General features: G+C 40.8%; 2 protein-coding genes across 10 annotated transcripts in view; one reads left to right on the forward strand and one right to left on the reverse strand.

The window, feature by feature from the left end:
* dus1l (dihydrouridine synthase 1-like) overlaps positions 1–17,963 on the forward strand; it is a 658,813-nt gene that overhangs the window by 301,582 nt on the left and 339,268 nt on the right. The gene's annotated exons all lie outside the window — the stretch shown is intronic.
* caskin1 (CASK interacting protein 1) overlaps positions 1,256–17,963 on the reverse strand; it is a 105,807-nt gene continuing 89,099 nt past the window's right edge. For 2 of the 8 annotated variants that reach the window (XM_079831826.1, XM_079831833.1), the window contains 16 exons: positions 16,435–16,543; positions 16,074–16,168; positions 14,572–14,719; positions 12,944–13,174; positions 12,618–12,644; positions 10,197–10,301; positions 9,622–9,737; positions 8,461–8,560; positions 8,120–8,223; positions 6,787–6,897; positions 5,706–5,807; positions 5,274–5,412; positions 3,942–5,137; positions 3,066–3,849; positions 2,452–2,956; positions 1,256–1,490 (listed from right to left, as the gene is read on the reverse strand). In XM_079831826.1, coding sequence (XP_079687952.1) covers positions 1,394–1,490; positions 2,452–2,956; positions 3,066–3,849; positions 3,942–5,137; positions 5,274–5,412; positions 5,706–5,807; positions 6,787–6,897; positions 8,120–8,223; positions 8,461–8,560; positions 9,622–9,737; positions 10,197–10,301; positions 12,618–12,644; positions 12,944–13,174; positions 14,572–14,719; positions 16,074–16,168; positions 16,435–16,543 — 3,969 coding nt within the window. In that variant the 3' untranslated portion in view covers positions 1,256–1,393. The remainder of the gene's footprint in view (positions 1,491–2,451; positions 2,957–3,065; positions 3,850–3,941; positions 5,138–5,273; positions 5,413–5,705; positions 5,808–6,786; positions 6,898–8,119; positions 8,224–8,460; positions 8,561–9,621; positions 9,738–10,196; positions 10,302–12,617; positions 12,645–12,943; positions 13,175–14,571; positions 14,720–16,073; positions 16,169–16,434; positions 16,544–17,963) is intronic. The other 6 variants (XM_079831829.1, XM_079831827.1, XM_079831828.1 and 3 more) reach the window with 6 other exon arrangements.

Consider the following 17,963-nt stretch of genomic DNA (forward strand, 5'->3'; position numbering starts at 1 on the left):
TTGTGCTTCCTGACGTCCCACCTTCTGAAAGCCGTCAACCATCACTGGACCCCTCTACCTCGTTCTCGCCTGCGTTTCTGAGGTCAGTCGTGTAGTAATAGTCAACGTGACCCTATTTACTTTCTCAATGCACGATCCTGGTCTTCCAAAAAAACATTTGTTTTTCTTAGAGTTCACCTTGGGCTAAATAAATAGCTATTTTGGTTTTCAGGGCCTACTTTCACGATCCAATGAATTGCCAAAGAACAGAATCAAGTCCTATTGTACATTTTCTAGCGTTTTCTGTATTGCCTGTAAATGCATTACATCATGGAAGTAAAATGGCTATTCACTTTGACTGCAAGGCCTACACAGATGACTGAAGTGTTGAGATTTGCCTTGCCGAATCGGAGCACACAGGCCCCTCCATTCCCTCAAGGCAATGCCTCTCACATGGACACCGGGCCTATCTCAGCTTGAACCTGTTTGCTTGTGTGTTTTAGCAGCACTGAGGTCACCTCTCATGTTAAGGCACACAGGACACTGCACATGATGAGGGCAGAATAAAAAGAGGGAAGGTGAAGGAAGAAGGCTGTGCAGGAGCAGGAATGTATGAGTTCACACATAGAAACATAAAGGGTCACAGCAGCACAGAGCGGGAGCCCAGAGCAAGCACAGAGCAGGGGGTGATACAGCCACTTCAGTCACTACATTCAACACAGCCCACAACACTCTTCAGCAGAGCACAGCCAAACATACAAGATGTTTAAGCCAGCCTTATTTTTTGTTTTGTTTTAAAACTTCATTATAGTCATAGAAAAATCCACATATCTGTCATCAAACTTTATAGATTTCTTAATGTTTCAACACTGTATGTACCATTGAACATGAAATAAAAACATAAAATATTTATATTTTTATATATATATATATATATATAACTGTACTAATGCATGACTCTCACTATGAGATTTTTTTCTTTATAGATACAAACTTTCCTCATGCTTACAATGTACACATACCATACTATTATTTCATATACAGTTATTATTGTTTTCATATTATTTTACTACTCATTGCTCATGGTAGATATTCCATGGACAGAGAGTTGAGCTTTATGTATTAAAACCCAACCTCTGCCTCTCCACCCTCTGCTCTGTCTTTGATGTTTAAAGCCCTGGATGGCCTTCTGCCCAGTCCTGAGGTACATCAGCTCGGGTTTGTGCAAAACCAACTCGGAGGGAGAGAGGAGAGACGGGTGTTTCATGACAATGGGGAAGGAGCAGGAGAAAAGGAGGTGAGAGGGGCAAGGGATGAGGACTAGAAAGGGGAAGGGGGGTATGTTGTTGGTCATTGTGCCCTTGTGCTCTCCCGGGGTCCTGAGGTTGTGCCACAGAGACACAGGCTGTGCTCTTCACTCCAGCATGGCATCCAGCTGGTCGGCCAGGTCATCGAACATGCTGCCGATGTCGTCTAGGATGCTCACTGTGCTCTTGTTTTCAGTAATTGAGCTGTGGATCAAAACACACAAATATCTTTGAAAAATTACAACAAAAAATGTAGCTGCAAGCAGTAGTTTTGCGGGCAAAAAGACATGCAAATTCTAAGGTTGAACAGACTTATTTGGTCAATACACCCCCAGTGGTGAATTTAAAGCCCAGGACACACCAAGCCTTAGTTTGTTCGGTGTGTTCTGCACATTTAGCTCTAGTCGGACGCCGTCTGTTTTTTTTGTATTTTGGGCCGATTCAACATGTAGAATCGGCGTTGGGCAGTCGGTGATAGAGAACTCTGATTGGCTGTTCAGCTTAGTGAACGAGAATAATAGCAAGCAAAGAAGTCAAAACAGATAGAAGGCTGTTCTAATTTTACGTCATCTTACTAGATTGTTCCTGGGCGAAAATTTTCATATCATGAGCAGAGTGGAATAAAGAAAGTGATCAGCAGTATTGACATTCAAAATAGTAAGCTTGCGCTGCTTTGTTTTCAGTATGTGTATCTGCAGCATAGATTTCCCTTTTTGAACGATGAATATAGATTAATATATCTGCAGAAATAGACAGTGGTCTCATTTACGCATGCTAGTTGACAGTCGGCTGTAGTTCTCTGTGTTTTTTTTTGCCCCCACGCAAGCAACGCAAGGCGACAATACAGCCGGCTTTCATAAGCGTTAGTTCTGAGGTGTTGGTTTGTCCCTTAGAGAGAATAAATTCAAAAGCTATGAACAAATTTGCCTTTAGTTATCAAATGTGTTCAGTTGGTTTATCTGTCACTAAAAGGTAGGTGTTATCCAATGATAAATTGCGTCAATACACAAAGGTCTTGCTAATATAAAGCCTCAGTATTTTCATGTTTAAATTGGATAACATGCTACAGGCAGAAAATAAAAATAGATGCCATCATAGACTAGATTCCTACCGGTCTATGATGTCACTGATATCATACAATTTTTGAATGTTTCATGACACTCACTCTTTTTGCCCATCCTCTTTGATCTTCTCTTCTACTGCCTGCAGGGCTGCAGCCAGTGAGGCACTGGTCTCCTCGATCTTCTGGTGCATTGCATCTGCTGTCACTACCCCTGCGACAAATGCTGATCCAGTTGAACTGTCCATGGATACCCCACTGATTGAGGAGCGTGGGGGCTTCACAGGTGGGGGTGTGGGGATGGGGGTTGTGGGAGTTTGGGGCGTCTGTGGGGTTTGGGGTGTCTGAGGTGTTTGTGGGGTGTGAGGAGACTGAGGTGTGTGTGGGGACTGCACACTCAAAGCTGGTGGGGTTGTAGCCTTGACTGGATGGTTGGTCTGGGTAGAAGCTGTACTGGAACTTCTGGTGACAGTCTGCTTGGCTGGAGAGGGTGTGGGAGTGGGATTAGGTGTTGCATTTAAAGACTGAAGAACATTTTTGGATGGTTTGGGAGCTGTGGGAGGAGGTGTAGGTTTTGGTGAAATTGGAGGAGGTACTTTCTTTCCTTCAACTGTAAATAAAAAAGAAGAGAGATAGGAAGAGAGACGGGAAGAGAGACTGACTGAGCGGACTTTGATTCAACAAGGTTTAAACGCTACAAGGCTTTACGGGATACTCACATAATTGTGTAAAGACAGGGCAAGTGAAAGGCCCACACTGTGTAGTACCTGGGCTGCCAGGTGCCCCAGTCGGTCCAGGAAATGGGGCTTTCTTGGTGATGGCAGCCGGTGGTCCTTGTTTCTTTATGTGTTGGGCCAGAACAGGTTTGGGAGACACTGGAGGTTTGACGGATTTACGCGGGGCACTCTCAGTGACATGGCCTTCCAGGTCTGCACTGTCCCGACGGGGCGAGTTCTCAGGATGCTCCTGTGGCCGGGGCTGCTCTGAAACGGTCATCTCTGATACAGGGCGTCTTTTAATGGTGCCAGTCCCATTCTCATAAGGTACGGGCATCTGCCCATCCTGTTGTTCCTCTGCATCTTTGTCTTTGCTTTTGGGGCGACGCTTAACCGTATTTGACTCTGTGAGCAGGAACTTGGTGCCATTTGCCTGCTGCTTGGTGCTCTGGACCCTCCTTTTCAGTGAGGCTGTGGCATCCACACATGAAAGGTCCTCCTGGGGTAAAGAGTATGACATTTCTATGCCATCCTCAGCCTCATCCTTTCCCTGTCTAGGTCTTTGTTTGATGGTAAGGTTTCCATCCTCAGCAAATGGAAGGTTCTCTGCTGAATTCCCACTAGAGCTTGGCTGGGGCTCAGTGCGTTGCCTATCCTGGACTGGCTCTGGTCCTCGCTTAGCAGCTGCTACTAACTCAGTGACAGGCCCACTAATGGTCCTGCGACGGTTCACTACTTCCCCATCCAGTCCAATGGCATCACGCTGCTTTGCTCCTACAGTACCCACCTGTAGAGAAACAACCATGTTTTACTTCAACATATTTTGCTAACAGACACTTTTATGATAAATGCTGAGTATCATCCCAAAGGCCACCTTACCTGCAGATAGTGACATCCAGATTTCTGTAAAGCGAGACCCTTGGCACCCCCACCAATAGAGGACATTTCCAACATAGCCGCAATGCTCCTCACAGTACCTGCACTGCCGGTGTCTACAGTGCCACCTAGGTCACTAGCACGTCTTTGTGGTTGATAGGGAATCTCCAAAAGAGGTCCACTGCTTGTCTCCTTGGGCACTTCTGCCAGATTACTGCTGGAGCTTGAGATGGCTGAACTAGAGCGTTTAGGGGGAGGTGGAGGAGGACCTTTCTTCTTCTGTCTGAGTGCAAAGGACTGGCTTCGGTTGACATTCTTGTCAGCCTGCCCTTTCACTGAGTTGCTGCGACCCACCCGGTGCTGTACTGTGGCATACTTTCCTCCTGAATCTTTCACATTCAGCTCATCGTGCTCCTGCTCACCATCAGACACAGCATATCGATTCAGGCTGTGGGCACGTTTCTTAGGCAGACCATACTCATCGCAACCTTCATCACCATCTGGTGGCAGACACAGAAGTGGCACTGAGACAGCAGGTCCTTGGGGTGCAGCTTCCATGGTCTCCACAGGCTGGGGAGCTGGGTGTGGATGGGATGTTTGAGTGGGGGATTGGGGGTGAGCACGAGGTGTCATAGGCTTCTCTGTCTGCTGGAGAAGCTGAGGACTAGGTTTTGGTTTACCCGGTGGGTTTCCCATTGTCTGTGAGGTGGGAGGCTTCATTTTGGTGGGTGTTTGTGGTGGAGTATAGGGTGGTCCTGCACCTTGGGGATAAGACTGACGTGGTTTTGGCTGCGCCGATGAGACACTTCTCTGGCCTCCCTGGCTGCTCTGGCGCATGGTACGTGCCTCCTTTCTGGGTGGCCCGCTAGGCTCCTCTGTGTCTCGGCTCTTATTCATGCTGTTCTCATGCAGACTGCGGGCTCGGTGCTGTGCTCCTGGACCACTGTTGGTTCTCACCTCGGTGCCGTCCTGCACATCAGCAGGGTGTTTAAGAGCTGCCTGTAACTCCCCGCTCAGTTCACTGTCCTGGAAAGTGCTCATTTTAGGAGACATACACTCTCCGCTGTCATGGGGTGGGCTCTCAATAGCCATCACCTCCTGAGTGGCTGGCGGCTTTTTACGCACTGCGTTACGACCATCAGAGGCCTTCTGGATCTCTGCCAGCTTCTTCACTGCAAGCATAAGCTTCTTCTGGTGCCCTAGGCAAATTTGGTTAGAGAAATAGAGTAAACCACCATGGCCTATGCAGTTTGGTAAAAAAAAGAGAGAAGTTTTTATGTGTAATCATTTTGAAGTACTTAAAGATTATGGATCCCAGTCCACTGTCTATCTTACCAAGTTTTGTAATGCCAATCTCCTGAAGGTCCTCCCACGTAATGTCAGTGATAAAGTCAATGTTCTCATAGCCGTTTTTGACTAAAACTTGGTGATATTGGCTCAACCCAATCATGGATAACCATTCTCCAAGATTCGCCTACAGATTAAATACATATAAAAACAAATTACATCCTGATGAGTGTGTATGTGTGTGCATGTGTTCAGGTATTCCTACACTGTGGGGACAAAATAGTAATACCTTGTGGGGACATTTTCTTGTTCCCATAAGGAAAACAAACAGCTTTAAAATCATGCTAAATTATGTTTTTGATCTAATTGGTTAGGGTATCTATACAGAATATACAGTATAAAAATCATTATGTCTATGGAAAGCCAATGTTTTGCGTGTGTGTGTGTGTGTGTGTGTGCGTGTGCACATGTTAAACTCACCGGTTTTTGGTCAGGCAGCCACTCATTAACACTGAGTTTATTTATCTCTGAGGTTATCTTCTTTCGATGTCCTGGTTTGGTTACTCCAATAGCTGTTAAATCCTGAAAATACATATAGGAGTCCCAGAAACCATCAGATCCATTACCAATCGCTTTTGAGAACCCTAAGACTTTTGCACACACATGCATACTAAACCAAGTGGCGCATCTTCTATGAACATTACATTACATATACACAAAAAAGACAAAACACTTAAAATTAGACATCGAACACTTTGATTGCAAAAAGGTGTCAGGATGATAGAAGCGGATGCAAAAATAATGTGAAGGGAAAATAATATAATAATACCAGGAGCAAGTGAAGAAAAGAAGCCTTTTCAGAGTACCCCCAAACATAATCATATAAACATATCCTAAATAAGCCTGTCCATAATGTTTCAACAAAATACCCATTAATTCTGCTTTCAGCAATGACGATAAGTAAATCTCATGAAGACAGTGGTTAAATGTAATTAAGTACGGAAGGATGAGCTAGCTTCCAGGAATTCTAATTGCTCAAAGATTAATTACAGGTTTAGTTACAATTTAGTTTAGTTCAACGTATTAACAGATTTACACTCCATGATGAAAACACATGAGATGACCATTAATAGTAAAATATTTGCAAATTAATAAACATTTGTGCTTAAATGCTTTAATTTTAATTATATGCACATAAATACAAAGCTCACAAGAGCATGTACATTAATCACAACATATGTTTAAGTTATTATGTGGTTCATCAATATATCAACATATAGCATACTAGGAAACACATTTGACAACCACAACACTGTCTGGGGGGGTGGGGGTTGGTTTCTGGGTGAGATTTTCCATCTATGGCTTTTTGTGCTTCTGACTCATTGCAAGCCATTTCACTTCAAAATACAAGGAGAGTTGGTCGGTTGATTCGTTTGTTATCTTCTGGCTGCTTCTTTTCTGTGCTTTGGGTGGGTCTGTGGGTGTTACATTTAGGGGAGAGGGGAGTGACGTATATAGCTTAGGCTGGCTTAAGGAGGTGGGGAGGGGGGGCAACTCTTACCTCTGGGGTCATTCGACTAATTGTAGGAATGTCATAGCCGGCGCTGATGAAGTTTGGAGCGTAGACCTGCAGCTGAAATTCACTTAGCCATTCGATAACAGCCTCTGAGCTCTAGAAGAGAAGATAGGTGGCAGTCTATCACTGTTTGGGTCCTGTGGCTGAAGATGGACCAGACCCCAGGCCAATAGATGTCGCAGCTTCACTAAATGTTATTAGTTCATAAATAATTAAAACCTGCCCCTATTAATTTTTTTATTGTATTATATTGGACTTATTGCTCTAAGTCCAGTATTGTTGCTCTTAGTCCACAAGGTACCTTCTCTGGCAGCAAGGGACAAAGCTTTAGCAAATAACGACTCTACTTTCTGAACCAAAGGGTTCAGCTTTTAAAAAGTAGTGGCCAAGCAGTTTCTGCTTTGGAATGCCATATCCCAGGAAGTAGGAGGATGTACTGTAACTCTGTGTAGGAGAGGCATAAAAGGGAGTTGGGCAGCAGAGAAAATAGGGCTGTTCTGAACAGATGGCACTTAGTCCACAAGTCCAGCATGGAGCAGCTCTACTCAGCAGCTCCAAAGTCCTGCTGGGAAAGATATGGCAGCCACATTTCTCTGCTATATGACTAAATGGCGAAATGTCATTAGCTAATTATAAAAAATGACAGAGAGGGTCAGATATGCATTACCAATTTGCAACATACAATCTCATTTAATGAGAACGGATACATAATACCTATACAGTGTCATTCAATTTTGTTGGTTCCCCTTTCAAGAAAAATATAAGTGTAATAATCTAATTATCTCTATAGTTCTAACTGTTCTTCAAGTCTCAATATGGACAGACTAAATCTTGATCCTGTCCCCATTACCATATCACTCCACATTTAAATCACACGTCTACATTGTTGGGTACTCTCTGAAAAGAAATCAAAAGGTGAAAATTACTGCAAATAAGGCAACAAAAATTGGAATGGACTTTCAAATGTAGCAAAGAAAAGGAAATGAATGATTAGAAAAGATCAAATTGAAAGGAATCACTGTCAGTATTAGACAGCCTTATCAGAGAGAGCAGCTGATAGAAGCATGAAGCGGAGGACAGTGTGCAAGGAAGCCTGCGGAAAAGCCCACTCACCGTGTCCTGACGACAACCGAGAGCGCGTAATACCGATGAGGCCAGCTGTGAGAGGAAGTGCTGGGAAAGCATCCTGGATGTGCAGATGCCAGTGCATGTATGTATGTGTATGTGTGTGTGTGTGTGTGTGTGTGTGAGAGAGAGAGTGTATGCTTGTTGGAGGAAATGTAATGGGACAGTGTGTTTCGAGTAAGAGTCTCCTTACCTTCCCCTCAGGCAGCGCCTCCCCTTTCCTCTGGGACACCGCCTCCCCATACGGCTGCTCATGAAGTGGACAGCTTGACAAACTCTGACTGCGTGAGGAAGATCCTAGAAGGACCATGACATCATTCATACACATTGGAGCACTGCTATTTCACAACCAATCCCTTTTATGTTTTTGACTAACTACTCCTTTAGCCAATCAGATCTTTTTGATGCTCCCACCCACAGAAATTAGTGCAACCATCTGGCACAAAAAAGGAGCCAAGTCTCAGATTTTTTTGGATGGAGAGACCTCTTTGTGAGAAAATCTTTTCAGAATAGTAATTTGAAATTCCCACTAACCCTTGTTGCCGGAAGCATGAGAGGGGTGGTCCAAAGACTTTGTCTGCTCCAACAGGTGTTCTTTAGCTTTGGCAGACTGTGACAAAACCGTGGCCAGAAGCTATAAGATAAACAAAGCTCATCAGATCAAAAAAATAACACAAATATCAATGCAGACTATGCAAATTGGACCTCAAATGCACCCCCTTAAGTTTAGCTTTGAAGAACAAAGTTGTGCGAGACTGAGCAACAGGTTCTTCTCTGATGTATACAATTCAGCTAAAACCATCTTCTCATGGGTCAGGTCCAAGCTGATTTAGGTGGATTACCAGCTACTGGGGTTGAGGTCGACCTTGTAAACCATCTTGGTCAACCTGGTAAGGGCTGGCAGATTTGTTTGCTGGTAGATCTGTTAAAGGCATAGTTCACCCAGAAATGATCCAAACCTGAATTAGTTTATTTCTTTTGTTGAACACAAAATAATTAGTTACAAGATCATGATATTTTGAAGAATTTTGGTAACCAGACAGGTGAAGGTAGCCATTGACTTCCATAGTATTTTTTTCCCACTATGGAATTCAATGGCTACTGTCAACTTTTTGATTAACAACATTCTTTAAAACACCGTCTTTTATGTTCAGCAGAAGAAAAAACAACTTGAAGTGAGTAAATGATGACATTTACCATTTACTATCCCTTTAAGGTGATTAGATGGTCCAAGCAGGTTTAGTTGGACTGCTAACTGGTAGGGTCAAGGTCGACCTTGTAAATCATCTTGATTGACCTTAGCTGGTAGCTGGTTTAAAATGTTTTCTAGCTTGTTGAAGCTCATTATTTATGGTTATTTAGGCCATACACGCTGGTTCAGTTAGACTATCAGGAAATGGGCTCAAGGTTGGCCTTGTAGATCATCTTGGACTGGATAGGGCTTGTAGATGACTTTGGCTGAGCTGGTTCAATTCCAAGACACAATTGAACTTGAACTGGTTGACAAGGCTGTTCATGATCTTAGGATAATAAGACCTGTTTTTTTTTTTCCAGAGATGAATACATCTAGCAATACTGGCAACAGAACAAAGACACGTCTAAAAAATTTAAACCAGCAACAAACAAGGCAGTTCTTTCAGGTATCTTCTCAAACCACAATTGAAGTCGAGTCAGTTTGTATGTCAGATAGCTCACCTTGACTCCCTCTGCCTGTGCATGAAGGATATTGCTGCTGCCTGCGCTCTGTCCACTACCAGAGGATCGGGCACTGGCCACACTGCCTGAACTGCCCACACTGCTGCGGTCTCCACCTGGAATAACAAGCCCCCAGCAAACACACACAACACAGTCAGCCCCATCAGACCACACCACCACGACTGCGCCAATCACACCACTATGAACTTCCCCTCTGCAATGCACTGATCTGATATATGGGATGACTTACATAACAATGGTGAAAGACCAGGTGATTGATGGACACAAGACATGTTAGCATAGTCACTAATACACACACTCAGGCCCACGCTGCCTTCATTGAAAATGCAGTTTGCCACACGACTACAGACAAATCTGTGGATTGTCTGTGCGCATGTTCTTGACGGAACAACTCCACGGATGTTACTAAATGAGAGCCTGTCAATGCGCCTACACGCCTGCAGCTGAGGTTTCTGAGGTCAGGCGTACAGCAGCTGCACCAGGATCGTGGCAAAGCAGGAGGAGTCATGAGAGAAGAGGAAGAGTAGGACGAGGAAGGGCAGTCCTGCTGTTACCTGCCACAGGCTTGCGCAGCACCCAGATCTCCTCGCTGCTGCCGCCCTGGGGACCACCGGGTCGGGTGGGTGAGCCATGTGGAGTGGACTCTGAGCCGCGAGAACCTTTAACACAGAAACCATCATTAACTGCGCCCTGGCTTGGCCACCTGCCCGGGATCAGAGGATTTCTGGACAGGTCAGGCAAGAGGAAATCTAAACTATATCTATGGCCTTAGCAGTCTGTTTGACCACAAACCTAATCTCTCTCTCTCTCGCTCTCTCTCTCTCTCTCTTTCAAACACACACACAAGGCAAGCACGCATATATATACTGTATATCTAACACAAATATATATGAACATTTATATACAGAGGTACATGAAATATATAAGAAGAAACATGTACTGTATATATGTGTATATACATATATATATGCCTTGATTTACACATACACATAGGTAAAACATATATAATATATACAGAGATATATGATTATATATGTAAATAGGTTTAACAACAAGAGGAGTTGCAGTGCATTACAGGAGCATAGTTCATTAGGGACTCCAAGGACATCAAACCACAAGTGTAAGTCAATGTGTAAATGCAATCAAATCTTATGGCAGTGGTCTCTAATCATTGAAGAGAGACTTTTTTTTATGTTGTTAAAGGAATAATTCACCTAAAAATGAAAATTCTGTCATGTTTTTTTCACCCCCATGTCATTACAAAACTGTATGATTTTCTTTTGTGAACACAAAACAAGATATTTTTTAAATTAACTGTTTTTGTCCATACAATGAAAGAGATTCCACTTATATATATATATACACACTATATTGCCAAAAGTTTTGGGACGCCTGCCTTTACATGCACATGATCTTTAATGACATCCCATTCTTAATCCGTAGAGTTTGAAATGGAAACTGTTCCCACAAAGTTGGGAGCATGAAATTGTCCAAAATGTCTTGGTATGCTGAAACATTAAGAGTTCCTTTCACTGGCACTAAGGGGCCAAGCCCAACCCCTGAAAAACAACCCCAACACCACAATCCCCCCTTCCCCAAACTTTACACTTGGCACAATGCGGTCAGGCAAGTACCGTTCTCCTGGCAACCGCCAAACCCAGACTCATCCATCAGATTGCCAGACAGAGAAGTGTGATTCGTCACTTCAGAGAACACGTCTCTACTCTAGAGTCCAGTGGCGGCGTGCTTTACACCACTGCATCCGATGCTTTGCATTGCACTTAGTGATGTAAGGCTTGGATGCAGCTGCTCGGCCATGGAAACTCATTCCATGAAGCTCTCTACGCTCTGTTCTTGAGCAAATCTAAAGGCCACACAAAGTTTGGAGGCCTGTAGCTATTGACACGGCAGAAAGTTGGTAACTTCTGTGCACTGTGTGCCTCAGCATGCACATTAACAGTTGACCATGGAATATTTAGTAGTGAGGAAACTTCACGTATGGACTTATTGCACAGGTGGCAACCAATCACGGTACCACGCATGAATTCACTGAGCCCCTGAGAGCGACCCATTCTTTCACAAATGTTTGTAGAAGTGTCTGCATGCCTAGGGGCTTGATTTTATACACCTGTGGTCATGGAAGTGATTGGGACACCTAATTCAATGATTTGGAGGGGTGTCCCAATACTTGTGGCAATATAGTGTTTACATATATAATTTTTTTTATGTTCCACAGAAGAAAAAAGTCAAACAGGTTTGAAACGGCATAATGGTGAGTCAATTATGACAGAATTTACACTTTTGGGTCAACAGTCCCTTTAGGTTTGTTTCAATATTACCAGGCCCAGATGGAATGTGCAGTTTTGTTTTGCAGTTTTTAAGAGAAAATCAGCATAATTCTTCAGAATGGATTTAAATATTATACTGAGAGTACAACACTTTTACTGGTAGCTGAAATCAAGAAAATAAGACAGATCAGTCAAAATATTTTGCTATGGCAACCGTTCAAATATTCCATGTGGGCCTGATGATTACCGATCATTTACAATTAAAACAGACATATTCAATATTACAATTTACGGTGATCCAGAGTGCATGAGAATATCTTCATCCTCAGTACCAACATCAAAATTTGGTTTGATACACATCGCTGAAAGGATCAGAGTTAGTATGAATGGACAGATCAGTATAATTGAGACGAAGGAGAGTTGAAACAGACAGATGTTCAGTGACGGACAAATGGTTGTGCAGAGATGCAGGTATGGAGGGGTGAGAGGCTGGCTGCGCTTTCCCTATTGGTCACGTGTAAGAGTGAACGGTTGAAGGGGGCAGCGGAGCGAATCCCAAGTGTGGTCATCACAGAGAGGGAAAATGTAGCACCAAGATCAGGGAAATTTAGGGGTAAAAGAGGAGAGATAACAGCTTCAACAAAGAGAGGCCCATGAACCTCTTTTGTGCTGGTTAAAAGAACTTACTAGCCAAATCTTGATCATTCTTGGCCTCTAAAAAAAAAAAAAATCAACAACCAAAATAATGTCAGAAAATAAAATTAAATGTATTTAATTTTAAATTAAATGTCAAATTCAAAAAAAAAAATTCAGAAAACTTTAAGGAATCAGTGGAACTAATTGATTATTGTTTGCATTTAGACTGTGAAATACTGTAATTTAACACATTCCTTAAAGCTTTGTGAATAATAATTATTATAAATAATAATAATAATAAAAATATAATAAAATAATAATAATAATAATAATAATAATAATAATAATACAGTGGAGACAGATTAGGGGATCTGTACCTTGTCCACTGTGCGGCTCTCCTGAGGTGTTTGGGGACCTGTTATAGCCAAAGGAAGTGAAAAGTGGCAGATGGGAATGTGGTGGCGGAGGTGGAGGAGGCGGCAGGATATGAATCTCATGATACGAGTCCCCATTCACCATGGCAACGGCGGGCGACACGGGGCCGCACACCGGCGCACAGAGCTGTATCTTTTGATACTGTTGGGTACAAGTGACTGTACTCCATGAACCTAGATACGACAACACAGCAACCACCACCACCACAACAAACAAAACAATTACACATAAGAGAGGGAAAGCAAATTAACCCAACACAAAAAATCACAACCAATCACAAAATTTAAAACCATAAAAGACAAATTAAAAGGAAGAAAACGCTTATTTGTTTGTTTTTTCACTTCGAGCTGTTCAGTGTGTGAATGGAGTGAAATGGCTATAAAGATTTCTTCAAAAATTATATGTCAGAATGATTTTGTTATGGGTAATGTGAAATGAATTGTAAATGAGCTGGTGCTTGTAGTAAAACACAAACACTTGTCTCTGTAAGTGCCTGGGGAGAACTACTGTAGAGTGATCTTCTCAAATGAGAAGTTTAGTATGCGTGACTCTTTTCAGTACGTCTGTGTGTGGGTGGGTGGGTGTGCGAGTGTGCAATTTGACCATTTATGTTAACTGTGAGCACAGCGGGGCTTGTTTGCGATGTTTGTCCTCCTTTTACTAATTACATAAAGTTATATAAAGTTTAGTTTTTTTCCCCCCATAAAAACTGCAATTTCAGTAAAAAGGGCGCTATATAAGAAAGGAGTTCTAAAAAGCGTAATGGCATTAAGATAGCGGGGCACATAAATGTGGATGGAGTGGAGGAGACCGAGCAACAGATGTAGAGACACAGACATGGATACTTGATGACGCATGAGACACAATGAACACATAGATTAGACCCCTGCTGAGATATTAACTGGACATAAACCCTCTGAAAGGAAAGAGCGCACCGTATGGATCAAATACTTCGGCACGAGTGCACAAAAGAATGTTCTCCTGCCCAATGATTCTTCCTGAGTGATAAACTAAAAATCTATTTAAAATCAGGGGTCTTCTCTTCTCTTCTGACAATGAATATCACCTCCCTCAAAATGATGTTCTCCAGCACGCACAAAGAGGTACTTATTGGCCAACGTGAGCTAAGAAGGATCTAGAGATGCACCCCACACTAATATTTACCCCGTGACCCTGTATCTGTTCCAACAGTGAAAAAAAAGACTGTTATTCGCTACAGTAAGAGCAATACTGACCAATGTTTGAGTGTCGGAGTTGCAGAAGAGCGTTTTGTGAAAAGAGCAAATGTAAGTAGACCCAAAGGGTTCAATCCAATGAGATGTATGGATGGAGGCGAGGCCACTTTTTAAGGTACTATTAAATGACCAGCTTTATTTTTCTGACATCATGAACTACTGAGAAAAGAGCACTATTGTTGCCACAAAAGCAGATGGCCCTGTCTGGCTCGCAGTCCAGTGCACATGAGCATCATGAACAGCTGGCTGTGAACAGAACCATGGGCCGTGTGAGTTCAGCAGCATTACTTATGCATCTGTGAGTGTGTGAGTTCTCAGTAAGAGGCAGCACTGACCCGCCCGTTGTCGTCTCTTACCCACAGCCCCAGGCCTCTTACTGATCACCTCCACGATGCTGGAGGGGAAGTAGCCCACTCTGTCATTTCCTGTGCGGTTATCATGGATGCAGCCCTTCCATCTCCCGTCTGAATGTTGCTCCAGAACCTACAGAGTAATGAATCACAATCATCCATCATCTATAAATGGCAATATAAATTGTCTGGACACTTTTAATACTGTAATGTAATGTCAAAATGTAATTAATTCATTTAAAGTCTCATGTTTATTAACCAGCATTAACCAGTGCCAGGAATTTTGAAAATTTGAATAATATTTTCATGTTAATTGTTATATTTTATACACTATACCGTTCTAACGTTTGAGGCCGTTTGATAATTTAGAAAGTCTCTTATTTTCACTAAGGCTGCATGCATTTCTTATATATATATATATATATATATATATATATATATATATATATATATATATATATATATATATATATATATATATATATATATATATATATATATATATATATATATATATATATATATATATATATATATATATTTACAGTATATAATTTTAGGACCCACTTTATATTAGGTGGCCCTAACTACTATATACTAACATTTTAATTAATCATTTGATACAATGTACTTATTGTGTACATACATGTTTTTACATTGTACTTAAATTTGAAAAAATACCTGCATGTAATTACATCTGTAATTAATTTCTGTAGTTACATTTGTAATTACACAGTTGACACTTCCCTTACACCTAACCCTACCCTTAAACTTACCCATACCATCACACCTGTCCCTAACCCTACCGTATCCCACCTCAATATCAGCAAAGGTGTTTTGCAATACAATTTGAACACAGTAAGTACATTGTACTTATTTTTTGATGTAAGTACATAGTAGTTAAGGCCACCTAATATAAAGTGGGGCCTAATTTTATAACTATATATAAAACAATTTTCAATGTATTTATTTTATGTTTTATCTTTGTGAGGGAATCTTTTCAAATCATATAAAAACAACTAAACAGGCCTAGAATAAAACAGAATAAATGATAGTATAGGTAAAGCATTTCAATATTTGGGGCAGATCAGTGATTTTTGTGACTTCAGACCTTGTGATCTCTGAACTAAGGGAAATAAGATCATTCCAAATATCACACTATAGAGCAAGAAGAGATCATATTTTCTCTGGCAAGAAGCTGATGCACTTGTCTAAATAATTTTTGACAGTCTGGGGAAAAACACAAGCAACAGTGCCCTCTGTTGAGAAAATCTGAAAGCACACTGAACTAACTACTATGATTACAAAGGATTAATGTGGAATTTCTAATGTGAATTTAAATTGAGACAGACCATGTGAATTTTTAAAAATGTCTGCATATTTAACACTGTTTGAAATGTTAATAATACATGAAAGTAAAACAAAGTGTTTAAATGAACAGTTTCAAAGGTTTTGAATTTATTTAGAGCATGTCTTATGAATATTACCGTGATAACGTCTCCAGCCTTTATGTTGAGGCTAGTCAGGTCGTAATTGTTGCAGTAGTCCTTCAGGGCCCTGACCTGCAAGGCTGCTGAGGCATCTGCATAGAGATCAGCTGACATAAACTGCATAATCTACTACACGTCCCTTGTAAACATATTTACATGAATAAATATGTGATGTATATATATATATATATATATATATATATATATATATATATATATATATATATATATATATATATATATATATATATATATATATATATATATATATATATATATATATATATATATATATATATATATATATATATATATATATATATATTTAAATGTCTTCAGTTTTTTGCCATTTTCTTACCTCGTAGCATCTGCTTGATTTCCCGGCTGGCCTGTGTAGCAGTGAACTGATAGACGATGTCCAGCGCTGTCTGGCTGTAAGTGTTTCTCACTGCTGCATTGATGCCACTCTGTAGGGTGAAGGTTAAAGCAACATTAATGTTTTGGATCCCATTGTGGTAGAAATGTTGCTTAATGCCACATAGTAGTTTGATCTTTTTACTTACCATTTAGATAAGAGGGTATATGGGACTAAAAACAGACCAATATGGTTTATTCTGTCTAGCCACTTCTAAACAATTCACTATTCAAAATAATTCAATGTATAGTGATGGGTTAGGGCAGTGGATACCAAACCTTTTCAGGTGGACTACTTAAAAAAACCCACATGGAAATCACATCATCAAAATGAACTAGTCCATGGGTATTCAACCGGGGGTCCGCCAATTAATGTTTGACAAAAATTATAACTTGGGGAAAAAACATCAGAAAGTCAAAATCAAATATAAGCATCCTGAAACAAAAGCAGAGCACCCTCCATTGATACCGTAGCAGAATAATATTATTGGTGAAACAGATTTGGCAAACATTGCATTTGAGTTTGCACTCTGGAGAATGTGAAATGTTCCTATTTACAGCGTGTTTTGCAGCGATGAGAAATGTAGCCAATCAATCATAAACAGTGTTGATCTCTGGAACGCAATGGCCAATCAGAGGCGTTTAAGTTAGAATCCACTCACTGCTCAAAACGGCAGAGTTTTTATTCAGTTCTGAGTTCTGCTCGCTCTCGTGAATTCTCTCATTAACAAAGATACTATGTAAGTAAGAGATTCATTATTCGGTGTAGGCAACTTTACTGATTTTGATGGAACGCTGTGAGATCACAAACTGAGATGAGTGACAGCTTAATTGTGATTGTAAAGTGAGCACTCTTTCGTGCTTTCGAGGCTATATAGCAATAATCCATTGAATAAAAGTATTGTTTTTAATGCTGCTAAGAGGAACGACGGCCAATCACACGCTGCAAAGTCTACATATAAATGTGTGATTCACTCAAATTGCAATTGACAGTGATAAATAGCAGCACGAGACAAAAATATGGCATGCCAAAATAGATACGCGATGTAAATGCATATATATATATATATATATATATATATATATATATATATATATATATATATATATATATATATATATATATATATATATATATATATATATATATATATATATATATATATATATATATATATATATATATATATATATACTGTATATATATATACAGTATATATGAAGACTTCAGATGCAAAAGCCTCTAAATCCATCTGACGCTTTTCTTTAAAATAAGCATTTTTGTCAGGCTTCTATGTATAGGTTTCTACCCAACTACCGGTACTTCTGAATGGGCTGAGGCTGGGATTTTGTCGGTTTGAAGTGAAAGTATTTTATGAACATATACTATGAACAGGTTTTTTTCTGAATATTTTTTCTAAAAAATCATATTTATTCAGTCCATAACTTAATTTGTGTCAACTCCGTCAGACA

This window comes from Gobio gobio (genome assembly GCF_949357685.1).
Source record: "Gobio gobio genome assembly, chromosome: 1".
Classification (NCBI taxonomy): Eukaryota; Metazoa; Chordata; class Actinopteri; order Cypriniformes; family Gobionidae; genus Gobio; species Gobio gobio.